Source organism: Aythya marila (genome assembly GCF_965140915.1).
Source record: "Aythya marila genome assembly, chromosome: 1".
Classification (NCBI taxonomy): domain Eukaryota; kingdom Metazoa; phylum Chordata; class Aves; order Anseriformes; family Anatidae; genus Aythya; species Aythya marila.
In genome coordinates this window covers 70,581,707-70,595,288 of record NC_139042.1, presented here as the reverse complement: position 1 = coordinate 70,595,288, position 13,582 = coordinate 70,581,707, and the positions used below count along the sequence as shown (strand labels likewise).

Here is a 13,582-nt window from a genome sequence, read left to right as displayed (position 1 = left end):
CAGAGCTTGGAGTTTGAGAGGCACACATGGTACCTCCCTTCAGAGGTGGGGGAAGGAGAGCAAGAGAATTGCAAACAAGACAGCCTGGCTTGCATGCCCAGGGAAGCTCTAGCAAAAATATCAGAGTAATAAGGTTTTGTCATGTGCGTAGTGTTTCAAAACAATCTACTTTTCTTTTCTGGAAGAGCACATAGGCTATTGGACAGACAATTTTGTAAATAATTGGATATTTTTTATTAAATGAATTGTCTGCATACATTTCCTACTTTTTATTATTATTTTATTAAAGATTAAGACACTTGACTACCCTCTAAACATCCTGCCTTCACATTCCTCTCCAGAGCGGGTAAACAGGAAATCTTGCATAATTGTCCATGTTCCTTATACCAGTCTGGCATAGGCATGGTGCCAGAAGGCATTTAACACCTTTGCTGGTAAGAACCCCCATCAGCCTAATTACTACTGGAATCATCACTGGGGAAACAAACAGCAGCCTGGTGCTTGAGCAAAGGTTAGAATGAGCCAAACATTTTATTTCTCAGTCAAATCGGCTTTGTGCAGCTGCATGGACTCACCTACCCTTCCAGACTGTCGTGGTTCCGCTCGAGTGGGCAGCCGAGCTCCACCACAGCCGCTCTCTCACTCCCCCTCCTCAAAGAGGAATGGGGAGAAAATATGTGAAAAGGGCTCAAGGATTGAGATAAGGACAAGAAAATCACGCAATAATTATTGTAACGGGCAAAACAGACTCGGCATAAGGAGATAGTAAGATTTATTGCCTATTACTAACAAGCGAGAGAAATGAGAAAACAAAGGAAAAAGCAAACCAAAAGCACCTTCCCCCCCATCCACCCTCTTCCACCTCCTCCCCCTGAGCGGCACAGGGGAACGGGGGAATGGGGGTTATGGTCAGTCTACAGCACTTCTTCTCTGCCGCTCCTTCTCGGTCACTCTCGTCCCCTGTGCTGTGGGGTCCCACCCACGGGATGCAGTCCTTGATGAACTGATCCGGCGTGGGCTTCCCACAGGCAGCAGCTCTTCCAGAACTGCTCCAGATATGGGTCCGTACCACGGGGTCCATCCCTCAGGAGAAAACTGCTCCAACCTGGCTCCCCTACGGGCAGCAGCTCCTGCCAGGTCACCTGCTCCTGCGTGGGCTCCTCTCTACGGGCTACAGCTCCGGCCCGGAATCTGCTCCAGCAGGGGTCTTCCACAGGCGGCAGCCTCCGTCGGTGCAGGGCCACCTGCTCCACCGTGGTCTCCTCCACGGGCTGCAGCGTGGAACCCTGCTCCACCGTGGTACTCCATGGGCTGCAGGGGGACATCCTGCTTCACCATGGTCCTCACCACAGGCCGCAGGGGACTTCTGCTCCGGCGCCTGGAGCACCTCTCCCCCTCCTTCTACACTGACCTTGGTGCAAGGCTGTTCTCCCACTCCCTTGACTCTCCCGGCTGCTGTGTGGCGCAGCGTTTTTTCCCTGTCTTAAATATGCTCTCACAGAGGCACAAAACAACATCGCTTATTGGCTCGGATCTGGAAAACAATGGGGCCCTTCCCAAACCTGGGGCAGCTTCTAGATCTTTCTCACAGAAACCACCCCTATGGCTCCCTGCTACCAAAACCTTGCCACGTAAACCCACTACACAGACCAAGGTAGGAGTGAAGCAGAGCAGTGGGCCAAGAACCTTTACCCTGTGTATCCTGCTCGACATTTCCAAACAACTAACTGCAGTTCCCCTGCTGTTCCATGCCTGAGTTATCTGGGGAGATTCTCCTCCTCAGGCATCAAGTTCTTACTCCCTGCTGAAAGCGCTGGGTGTCTGAGAGGTGACTCAAGGCTTTGAGAAGCAGTGGCAGAATGGCCAAATACCCCAGAGAAAGGCACTGAAACATCTGATGTGGTGAGCAACGAGCACTGTTGAACTCTTTGTAAAATCAGTGTCAGCATTAAGGATCTGAAAACGTATTCTGTGCTGTCCATCTTTCCAGGCAGTACAAAGATACCAAATTCAATTAAAAGACTATATTTCACCAGCTATGTACAGGATAGCTACAGAAATCAAACCTTTCTCTAGAAAGCAACTAAAGAAAACAAGCAAAAGACAGATCAAAATGAACTGATTCAATGAAGAGTTGTTGCACGTGCACTAAGCTTTTCCTCAAAACAGCTTCTGGAGCTCCTCCTGAGATCAAGCAGATCTCCACGGAGCTGTATCTTCTGATGGGACAGAATCTGCTGCCCCAGCTGGGATCAAATGGGTCACAAAGGTTCAGTGAATCCAGCACAGCTTTGGGTTCTCATTTAAATAACCTCTAAAATACAACTTGAGTTGGGATTTCCATACCGCTGTGGTATAATCAGCTCTTGCTCACAGGATAATGAACTATATAGTTCATGGAGTTGTAGGAGACAAGAATAGTTTGGTCAGGGTCCAGGTTTGTACAAATCCAGGAAACACTGGGAGATCCCCTGCCCTGTCCCATGGCACTCTGTTTTCACACAACCATGTCTGTCAGCTTTTTCCAAAGTGCATCTCACTTGCTCACATGTGAGAAGCTCTTTTTGCCCTGCCTGCAGCACGTGCAATAGAAGCAGAGGGAAGAAGTGGACAACTTCACTTCCACCTGATCAGTCTGGACAGGGTTTGGACAGGACCTGGCTCCCTGCAGGGGTGCTGATGCCATTTGGGAAAACCCCGTACTCAGGAGTCCCTTCAACCAAGCCAACAGGGACCCCAACTCCTGGCAGAAGCTATTGGAGTTACAGTGAAAGGTAACATCAAAGGAGAAAACAATCATATCTGACAAATATTGAACGATAGGGAAGAATTCACAGTATGGCACCCAAAATTACTGATGTCTCCCTTCCTTATCTCTCTCTTCCATTTCTGGAGCAAAACTACAAGTTTCTGAAAAATAAACTTCCTTAAAATAGTGATGGCCTATATTAAGACTAAGATCTACTCCAATTGTTAAAATAATTTCAGTGAAAATAATGACTGAGTGGTGTATGCTTCTGAAAAAAGTCTTTAAAATGAGCTGCCTACCAAACTGGCAGAAGTAACTCACTGCACACCTGGACCCAGAGCATTGAAAGTGCCCCATCAACTTCAAGCTTTGCCAAATGATACCTTCCTAATTTCTTCTTGTAACTGGAAGTTTTGTGGGTTTTTGTTTGTTTGTTTTCAGTTTGGCTTTGGACAGCTCAGACTAGTCCATGGAGAGTTCAGTTTTCTATCTGAAAATTTTGGAAGGAAGAGTTAGTTCGATTCACAAACCACAAATAACACTGCCTCTGTTTAAAAGACAAGTGTTTTAAATGCAAAACTTCCTCTTCCCACATCTAGGTAGTGCCTTTAACAGTCTCATTCAGTTCATAACACTTTCGAATGCTGCAATTTTCTTCACTTTTAAGTGTAATCCTATTTTCCAAGAAGCAAGGTTAGGGTGAGAGTCTCCTGCATGAATCCTGAGAAGCCAGTGTCAGCTTTGGTGTGGGAAAAAAACCTGCACATCTTCAGCAGAGGGAGAAAGGTCAATAAGCCACGTTTGACCTCCTAGAGAAGAAAGAGGAGGTGAGGTGAGGGTAATGCAGCCAGGAACCTGAGCAGGTATGCACAGCACTGAAGGCAGGGACAAGGATTTCATACCTGACACTGAACAATACAGACCACAAAGAGACACAAGAAAGCTGACAAAATGTGAGATTACTCTAAGTGGGGATAGAAACTCAGGGTGAAGAGAAGAAAGAGAAAATCTGAAAGGAAAAGAAAAAAAAAGAAGAAAAAAAAAAGCAGGTAAAGACTTGGAACAGGAGAAGAAGAAATAAGCTGTGCATTCAATAAGAAGATATGGAAAGCAAAGGGAAGTCCATGCCTGTGCCAAATGTGACCTCTGCCAGACCATTTCTATGGAGCATCAGTTTTTAGTGCCATAGGCCATCCTGGTAGCTCACATCCTGTTTGCATCCAGACTGTGGGTGGTCACCATGTTTTCTGCATTCATGACTGAATGCAGAGCAAAAAAGTCCATAGACACCTTTTAAATATGGCTGCGTAGTTTATTTTCAGTGCATAAATGGTGTCCTAAAGACAAGACAAAAATTTGTGACAAAGCAAATGGAAGCAGGCCAGCAAGGATCTAAAATCGGTGCCTGAATACTACAAATAAGTCTGATCACTAAGAAAATACCCTGGGGGAAATTCCACAGCAGAGATGCAGTCCAGTTCCAGGCATCACACTCAAAATATGTATTAAAATCTGACATATCATTGCTGCTCTATCACTGTATCATGACGAGACAAAACGGGAGTCAGGTCTGCTTCAGGAACAACGCAGACACAAAAATCCAGAGCTGGCCATCAGAAAGCTCAAAAGCACCCTAAGCTTGAGCTTGAAGCGTTTTATGTGAAGTCACAAAAAGATATCAAAATGTAACACATTAACTTTACCTCTCCAACCTATCGTATAGCAATATCTTCAATTCCAATCACCTTCGCAAACATGGGTTTAGAAATCCTCACACAGATGAATTCTGTAGTTCATCGGACTTCTTGTCAGAATTACTACAAGATGCAAGCACTTCTCCATTGTTATTTTTTTTATTTAGTGTTAGCGTTCAAGCAGCAAAGAAATTCTGGGGGATCCCTTTAACGCCCAGGCCTGTTATCTGTTAAACACAGAGAAAAAAAAAGTGAGAGGGAGGGAAGAAGGGAGAGAGGAAAATAGGAAGGAGGGAAGGAAGGAGATAAATTTCTGAGCACAATGGAAACATTCAAATGTACAAAAATATATCATAGCAACCTATCCCTATATCAGGGGTCCCCTGCTTCAAGAAGAACCCAGAAAGAGTCATTACATGGAGTCCTTTGGAAACATTTACCATTAAGATCTTCAAGATTATCAAGCACCACTCATGACTTTTGCTAATTTACACGGTATTTGTGACTGTTACATGTGGTACTTAGCTCTGTGTTATCCAAACAAGCCATAGTAACTTTTAAATTACTTTGCCCGTACAAGACAAATGTGAGTTTTAGAAAATATCAGTTCCCTTTTATAGCTGAAGAACTGAGGAACAGAGATTAAATTAAAAAAAAAAAAAAAAAAAAAAAAAATCAAGGTTCATGATGATCTTTTGGTCTTTAGTTTTCCTGTGACCTCCTAAAATTGTCTGCTTGAAAGATCTACCAGTTCTCAGCCATGGAAAATCTGTTCTGGATGCCCTTTCAATTAGGAGGTCCCAGATCCCAGATTAGATCCCCATCCCTCCTGGAACATGTCTTCATCCTATTGCCAAACTGATAATAAAGTTTAATTTTTTTCCATTTCCCCTCACTAACAGCCCAACCCTTTCATGTTATGCTCAACTTTCAGTGACAGTAATTGCTGTTTCAGAGGAGCATTTTATTCTCCCAATTCCTTTTTTGCTAATGGACTGCAAAATGATGAGAGAAAAAAAGCTTTGCATTGAAGAACCCTAGACAAAAATATGAGTTATTAATTATTTAAAAGGCAGCACTTAACAGACTAAAAAGGTCCCCGAATTTTGGGGATGGGGATGCAACTTTTTGCCCTGGTGAATGTAAGCATTTAACTTTTAAACTAGCAGTCTGTGATGTAAATATTTAGATATCCTGGCACAACTGAAAACTGAGATTTAAGGGAGAGGAATTTCTGAAACTGACAAAATTATAGTAAGAAATAGGAGTGACACCCAGTTCCTCCTTACAGTATATTACAGAATATGCTATACAGACACGCAAGTACAGGTCTGATTAAAAAAAAAAAAGAAAAAAAAAAAAAAAAAAATCAACACCCATCACCTTGAAAATCTTTCCTGCGTGAGGCTCCTTGGCGAGGGTGGCGTCGTCCAGGCCATCGTAGGCAGACGTCACGTACATCTCGGCATAGTCTTTCCCACCAAAGCAGCAGGAGGTGATCCTCGGCGTCGGCAGCCTCACAGTTTGGATTCTTTTTCCTGCAGGGAAAAAAATAAAAATAAAAAAGAGACTGTTTCCCAGTTCCCTTTTTGTAGGGAGGAGGCAAACGGGAAATTGCTGTTAGTGAAGGTCGGGCCATGTCCCCACAAACAAGGTGCCACCAGGGCAGGCCTCACCCGTCTCCGGGTCGACACGGATCACTCTCCCGGCGTCGATGCAGGCCACCCAGAGCTTCCCCTCGGCATCAATGCACATCCCGTCGGGCATCCCCTCCTCCTCCTCCAAGCAGTACACGAGCCTGGGGCAGGCTGCGGGCAGAGGCGCGGAGCTGGGTGACCTGGGCTACCGGTGCCCAGCAGGTCCCCACCCGGCAGCTTCCCTGCTCTTGGCAGCAGGCAAGCTCATGTTCTGTGAGAAAAAATGTGCTGTAAAATTCATATCGTGTCGGCATTTCTGAGCACTCCTGCCCTGTACCAAGGGGCGAGGACCAGAGGCCCTGTCCCCATGACAAACCTCCCAGGCACAGCCGCTTCTCCTGGGCTGCGGTGCTCATGGCAGTCTTGTTGTGGGCGATGCACCCCACGAATAATGGCATCTCTCCTGGGTATAGATCAAGGACTGGACTTATTTTCATGACCAGCAAAGCCCCCTTTTTTGACTAGACCCAGGAACCATGCTTGGCAGGCTGGGCTGTGGTGCAGGCCCTGCAGTCACCGCACCACCCAAAAATGCAGGCACCAGCACTGGGCCAAGCCTGGGGAATGCATCCTCATCAGGATTTTGTATTTGAGAGGGAAAGTTGTGTTATATCTTCTTTGGAAATCTTATCTCCTAAAATCTTAGAGGAGAAAACAGAAATCTGAGTAATTGCAGTTACTTTGTATGGCTTTCACCCATCAATTCGCCAGGTTCACACAGATGACAGTACAGGGAAAGGCAGTTCAGCCTCTTAAATTCCTATGGAGCATAACAGGTTGAGACAGCACAAAAATACTCCACACAGTTTTAAAATGACACTACATCAGTTGTGCTCTCACTTGAATTTCCTTTTCGCAGATATTACGATAAAAAATCTTTGTCCAGAAAATGACTTGAAGAGAAATTTGCCAAACATCTGCAGGCAGCCTTAACTTTAGAATTAAGCTTCAGTCACAATGATTACTTGATTTTTTAAATACATTTCTGTGATATGCACATGCTCATTCTGTATTGGCAATTATGAAGCGAATACAGTTGAGGCATTCCAGTAGATGGCACTCAAGAATAAACAGCATCACAGAAGCTAATTCTCGGTATAAAAGGCTTCGTCCCTGCAACTCCTTGGACAGGTCTAAATATGAGCCATCTATCCAGGTGAAAATGCCAAAGCTGAAGGACTGTCAAAAGATGGCTCACCAAATACACCTGCACCATACCTAAATTTGAGAAAAATCATGATCAGCCTGCTGAGAGATACGAGATCTGTCAGATAAATCACAAGATACTACACACCCAGGTCTTGCTGCAGAAAGAGCCATAATGCTACTTGTCACCAAATTTAGAAAAGTGCATGTACCGATCTTTCCAGTGTGCACATCATAGCTGAAGGCATGCACAGCGTATGCCAGGCTGTCGATGTGAAAGAAGGTCCTGTGGTCCAGGGACCAGTCCAGACCATTGGAGATGTCCACCTGGTCTAACTGTTTTATTACCGAAAGATCAGGGAAAAGAGTATAGAGAGCCCCTTGTCGTCTTGCTCGGACCCCCGGCGCTGTCTCTTCAGCCATCGTACCTGAAATGAAAGCAGGAGTGTTGATTAAGAAGCAGCTTGCTCCCACAGGAGTGACTTCCTCATGCTCCATCAGAAACCTTTAACTTTTAATAAGAAATCCTAGCACCAGATATTGTTGTTATGCCCTTTAAGCTTTCATGGTATGTCCTGCTATTCATTTGATAGTGAATGCCTCCTTACAATAGCATGTATTTCCCAAGCTGTCTAAAATAGGAAGAAAAATATCTCCATCCCAAGGTGACAAAAATATCTCCATCCCCAGCGACAAAGCAGCTGAGCTATGGAGACACTGCAAGGACAGAGACCTTGCAGAAATGGGCTTGGAGAGGTCCTACACACCCGAGGATGGCAAAGACCCCACAGGAAACAGCAGGATGATAGAAGAGGAGCAAAATGCCCTCTTCATGGCAATGAGAACGGGACTAAATGGTGCTGTAAGACTGGTGAGGTGGAGACAAGGAGCAGTCCAGGAGAAGCTGCCCCTGGGGAAGTGATCCTGGCCAAGAGCAAGGCGAGTTTCTGCATCTCTGTGTGGTTTCAGTCGTAGGCACCAAAGACAAAGAAAGCCACAAGACGCCAAGTGCTGAGGTTTTGCTCACAATGAGAGGAAGCAAGGATGTAGGCAAGTATCATATGCTCTTGTTGTTGCTATTTATAGGCTACTTTTATTATTTAGATGGGCTGTGACCTTAAAATACAGGTGCTGTAAATCACAAGTGAAGAACAACAGAGGTGAGATAATATTTTTAATTAATTTATGCCTCAGTGTTGCATTCGTTATTTAATTTCTGTTTCACTCTTATAGAAGTGAATCTTACAGATTCACCCTTCTCCAAGGAGAGAGCTCTGAAATATATTAAGACCCCTAGAGGGAACATTTACATTTTCTTTCAGTTGGGGCAATCTGTTTCTATTGGTCTCCCATTTTATAAGGTTTCTTGAGTTTGTTTTACAGCATTTGGCCAAAACTGCTGTTGAAATCATTGATCTGTCACACACAGCTAGGAACAGGTATACAAAGAGGTGTACTTTATCTTCTCTCCTATTCTCATTCTAGTGACACGTGAGCCCTAAAGCACAACCAGAAGCCAAACAAATTTGCTGATTTTGGCAAATTTGAAATAAGAGGATGTGGCTGGCTGGCAGGGCCATTTTCACTCACATCAGTTGCTCCCTGCTCCCAGCGTGGATAGGAGGAAAACCTCAGGGGTCCCTATCTGCACTGCAGCCAGTGGCAACAGCCCCACTTGCTCTGCCAGCACCTTTTCCTATGGGCTGAGCAGTGCTTGCATTTGAAGGCTGCGAGCCTCAGCACCTGCTTTGGTCTAGGAGCCACATCCTCCTCTGCACCTCCAGAAACCTTCCCACCCAGGTAAGCCCTTTGATGGCTTTCCTCTGCCTGCACAGGCAGACTTTTGGGAAACACCATCTACTAAGTAGAAGCGGAGCCTTCCTGCCTGGTGGCCCTTCTGGGCAGCCTCTGCCCTCATCTAGATCAAAGGATCCAGCACCACTTATCTGCCTCTCCTGGGTGACTGGAGGCTGAAGCAGCAGCCGAGCACACTACTCACACGATGGCTTGCACTGGCGGCAGTGGGTTTTGTGGGGAATTCAATAAAGGAATCAAGAACCTGGAATAAAGTGCACTGTGTACAACACACCCTCGTTAGTTCCTCTTTGCTCCAGGGAAAATTTCTGCCGGTGACTTACCAGCAAAAAACCTCCCCTTTGGATCCACTTTCCCATCATTGAACCTGTTGTTGGGTTTATCCTGCTCGAGCTCGAGGATGGTGGTGACCACCTGGGTGTCCCAGTCCAGAAAGGCAAACCGTTTCCCCAGTGCAATGGCGTAGCCCCCGCACTGCCGCAGTGCCACCGAGCCGACGCGGGCATCTGCGGGAAAGAGGGATGGGAGACGATGGGCACCTCTGGGGCCAGCAGTGGGCCCTACCCCACCCCACCCCACCTCATTGAGGACTTGATCAGGGCATCCCTGGCCCAGGAAAGGCCGAGCTGATGCCAACAGAGCAAGGCCAACATTTCTGCAGATGTCTGTAACATCCTCCCCTGAGGAGCACAGCTCGCCATCTCTGTGTTCTCCATCTCTCTCCCCGTTCTGTGCAGACACAGCCCTTAGGACCACACCTTTTCCCCTGCAGACCTGGATCAGACTCACAAGGCGGAGCAGCGAATGGCCCTGAAGGCAGCGGCCCCTTACCCACAGCCACGCTCTGCACCTCGCCGGTGGCCGCGCTCCAGCGGCAGACTTTCTGGGAGTTAATGTCGACGTAGACGAGCGCGTCCTCCCGTTCCTCCCAGACCGGGCACTCTCCCATCCTGTTCTTCTCCTTCACCACGGGTTCAATTCTGATGGAGGAGCACATGGCCTGAGGGGAAGAGAGTCAGTAACAGACTGCGTGAAAAGCTCTCGCTCTGGGGAAGTTTGTAATGACAACGCTTAGAAGTGGGATTTGTGAACGGCAAAGCCCCCAAATCCCACAAAATGGAGTGATTTAGGAGGCCCCCGTGACATCTCTGTGGCCTCTCATCCTACCCTAGCACCTCCTGGGCTGGGACTGGGCTCAGGAAGCCAAGGCTCCTCCTGAGCAAACTTCTCCCAGGTGAGAAGTGCCAGGGAAAGCCCAGAAGACTGCAGGACAGGACGTGGGCAGGAGCTGGGCATGGTTGGGGGAAGCCTCATCGCAGAGGAGAGAAGTTCTGCCTCATCAACGCAGATGTGCTAATTATGCTCTGTACAATGCCACCTGCAGGCTGCCAGCGCTGTGGAGCTCCCATCCTGGGTCCCTGCTCCCACAGAGGGCTGATCCCTCCCCAGGATCCTTTCCAAAAATCCGTCTTGTTTGCATCCCTCTGCCCCACATCACCCCATATTGCTTCCTCGGGGCTTGGCCGCTGCCTGGCGCTGGCCCCACCTGCGATTTGAGCAATAACTTCCACAACTCAGCTGTTACAAAACAAAAGGGGCCCCGGTGGCTCCCTCATTCAGCGCTGATGGAGACGCCGCCGCTGCACCCGCCCACCAGAGATGGGAGAGATTCCCTGGGAGCCAGCCAGTTCCTGACACCATGTTCTTCCTACAGCTTGCTGCCTCAGTGCAGGCGTTGTTTCCCAGCAGGTGAGTCAAGGATAAGATTTGCAGATAATTAATTAGCACTAATATGCTTCAAAGTAAGCGGGAAGAGCCAGCAATCACCAGGAGTGAAAATGCTCGCACATGGGAACCAGGGACTGCTCTGTTTTCTGCACAACAAGGCAAGGCTCAGACAACACAGCTTTGATTTTTTTCCCCCAGATCACAGAATCACAGAATCGTCTAGGTTGGAAGAGACCTCCAAAATCACCGAGTCCAACCTCTGACTTAACACTAACAGTCCCCACTAAACCATATCCCTAAGCTCTACATCTAAACGTCTTTTAAAGACTTCCAGGGATGGTGACTCCACCACTTCCCTGGGCAGCCTGTTCCAGTGTCCAACAACCCTTTCGGTAAAGAAGTTCTTCCTAACATTCAACCTAAAACTCCCCTGGTGCAACTTAAGCCCATTCCCCCTCGTCCTGTCACCAGGCACGTGGGAGAACAAACCAACCCCCACCTCGCTACAGCCTCCCTTGAGGTACCTATAGAGAGCGATAAGGTCGCCCCTGAGCCTCCTCTTCTCCAGGCTGAACAAGCCCAGCTCCCTCAGCCGCTCCTCGTAGGACTTGTTCTCCAGGCCCCTCACCAGCTTCGTCGCCCTTCTCTGCACCCGCTCAAGCACCTCCATGTCCTTCTTGTAGCGAGGGGCCCCAAACTAAAACTGTATGTATCCACCTGTCCCCAAAAATAGTGTCAGAAGAACATGCTGAGGCCACACAGCCAACACGCAGGCTAGGAAGTGATTTTGCACACCTGCATTATGGGATGGGGTGGTAGTTCCTCAACCTCATCATTTTTTTTTGCCCAAGTGCCACGTCTACATACCATTTATATGCAATATATGCTGAGCGTCTCCGGGTCTCCGCTTTGATACCAGCCACAATGGCCAGGCTCCAGCATAGAAATGCTCAGGTAACACTGGCTCTGAAGTATAAATGAGGCTGTGTCACGAGGTGCCAGCAAAAATGAACCCTCTAAAACCTGTTAAGCCGTGCTGGAGCTGGAGGAGTGAGTTTCTGTGGGGCTGAAGTTTGGTGCCGTGTGGCTGCAATATTTTTGACTTGATGCTCAGAGACTTTTAACGCTGGCCACACCGTGTCATTGAGCCATGGTCTGGTGAGCGGAGACCTACTCACCTCCGTGGGATCCCCCTCCTGCTGCAGAAAAGCGGGGCCAGCAGATAAGGGACCACAAGGCACTGATTCACAGACCCATCCCAAGGCGCACGCACCCACCTCATCACCAGGTGTTTCATATGGCACCAAGTCCCACCACCAGTGATGAATCAACCCCAAAAAGTGCTGTTCAAAACACCCCAGGCTCATCACCTCGAGGCATCCTTTTGCCCTGCATCTTCTTGTGCGGCACCTCTCGGCTTGCTGGCCGCAGCACCAATGCATCAGAGACAAGCATGCAGGAAAAACAGCAATTCCAAGCAGAAACCACCAAATCCTGCCATGTGCTCCCCAAAGAGAAATACAAGAGGCTAAAAATGTCACAGTCACCCTGGCTGCATCCACTCTGCACAATTTTATTGGCATTTCAGACTCCTGGAATTGTGCCTAAAGCCCGTACAGGGCTGATGGGTGTCACTGCCACGCTCTCCAAGTTACACTATATAAAGTTGTCACGGTTTGGAGGCTGAGAAGAATACGGCAGCCCGTGCAAACCAAGGAATTTTAAGCACATTTTCCCTGGGTCCAGCAACTGAATACTTCTCTCAAGCCGTAGGGCACCAATGCGACACTCGGCAGCGAACCAAAACACCACACCTGCCGAGGAAAGCCTTGCGAGACCTGGGCTGCTGCCTCTTCTCCAGCAGTGCTCCAATGAACCCGGCTGCTGCTTGGGGAGCCGCTTAACAAGGCGCAATCGCTGATGCTATCTGCGGCCAGCAGGTAACCTGCCGCGCTTCCCCTTCAGTCAGCAGGCAGCTGAGCAATGAGGCACGCACCAAGCCCCTCCTGAACGGCCCGGCTGGCAGTGCCAGCAGCCAGGCATGTGATAGGGAAAAGCCCTGGCTCAGCGCTTTGCTCCTGTCGTGAGAGCAGCTGAGGAAAACAGGCGTTGCACCACGCGTGTGCCCCGGGGATAGCCCGCTCTCCCCAAATTTAGGGGCAAATAAACGTCTCGGATGATAAAAAGGGCAGGTTGATAAGACACAGGGGAGGGTTTTGTAGCATAAGTTGCTTTGAACGGCGAGGGAAGATTATTCCCGTGATGAAGCTGTGCTATCACCATCGAGCCTTGGCTCCCGCTCCCGGCCGTGCCGCCGGCTGCCCCGCGAGGTGCCCAGCCCGGGCTGCTGCAGCTCTGGGGCCTTGGGGTGCTGGCAGGGCCCGTCCCGAACCAGCACAGGAACCAGCAATGCATTTCTCTGCCTGTGTGAGAACCAAGCAAACACTTTAATTTGGCGCTCACGTGGCCCACGGGATGAAAGCTTCTCCCAGATAAGCAAATAACCGCATTTGACCCGGGATTATCCCGACGTAGTCATCACCTAGCCAAATGCAGAGATTAAAAAAACCTACGGCCCTAAGCCAAACTCCAGCGTTTCTCAGCAGAAAGCTGGCAATCCTTCCCACCCAAATCCTTTGGCCAAATCCTTTGCCAAATGCCTGCGTTTCAGGCAGCGCGGTCGTGCCAGAGGTAGGGACCAGCCGCGGGCTGCCCTTGCACTGCCACCCAGGCTGCCGGCACGGCCCCTCCAT

General features: G+C 48.4%; 1 protein-coding gene across 1 annotated transcript; it reads right to left on the bottom strand.

Annotated features, from left to right (window-relative positions):
* Positions 1-4,619: 4,619 nt before the first annotated feature.
* On the bottom strand, positions 4,620-10,098 carry LOC309877434 (regucalcin-like; the record flags this gene model as incomplete). The annotated part of the gene is made up of 6 exons (XM_082758749.1): positions 4,620-4,670; positions 5,827-5,981; positions 6,120-6,251; positions 7,499-7,714; positions 9,425-9,607; positions 9,933-10,098. 6 exons carry the CDS (start codon positions 10,096-10,098, stop codon positions 4,620-4,622), a joined length of 903 nt encoding a protein of 300 aa, XP_082614875.1.
* Between the last annotated feature and the right edge of the window lie 3,484 nt (positions 10,099-13,582).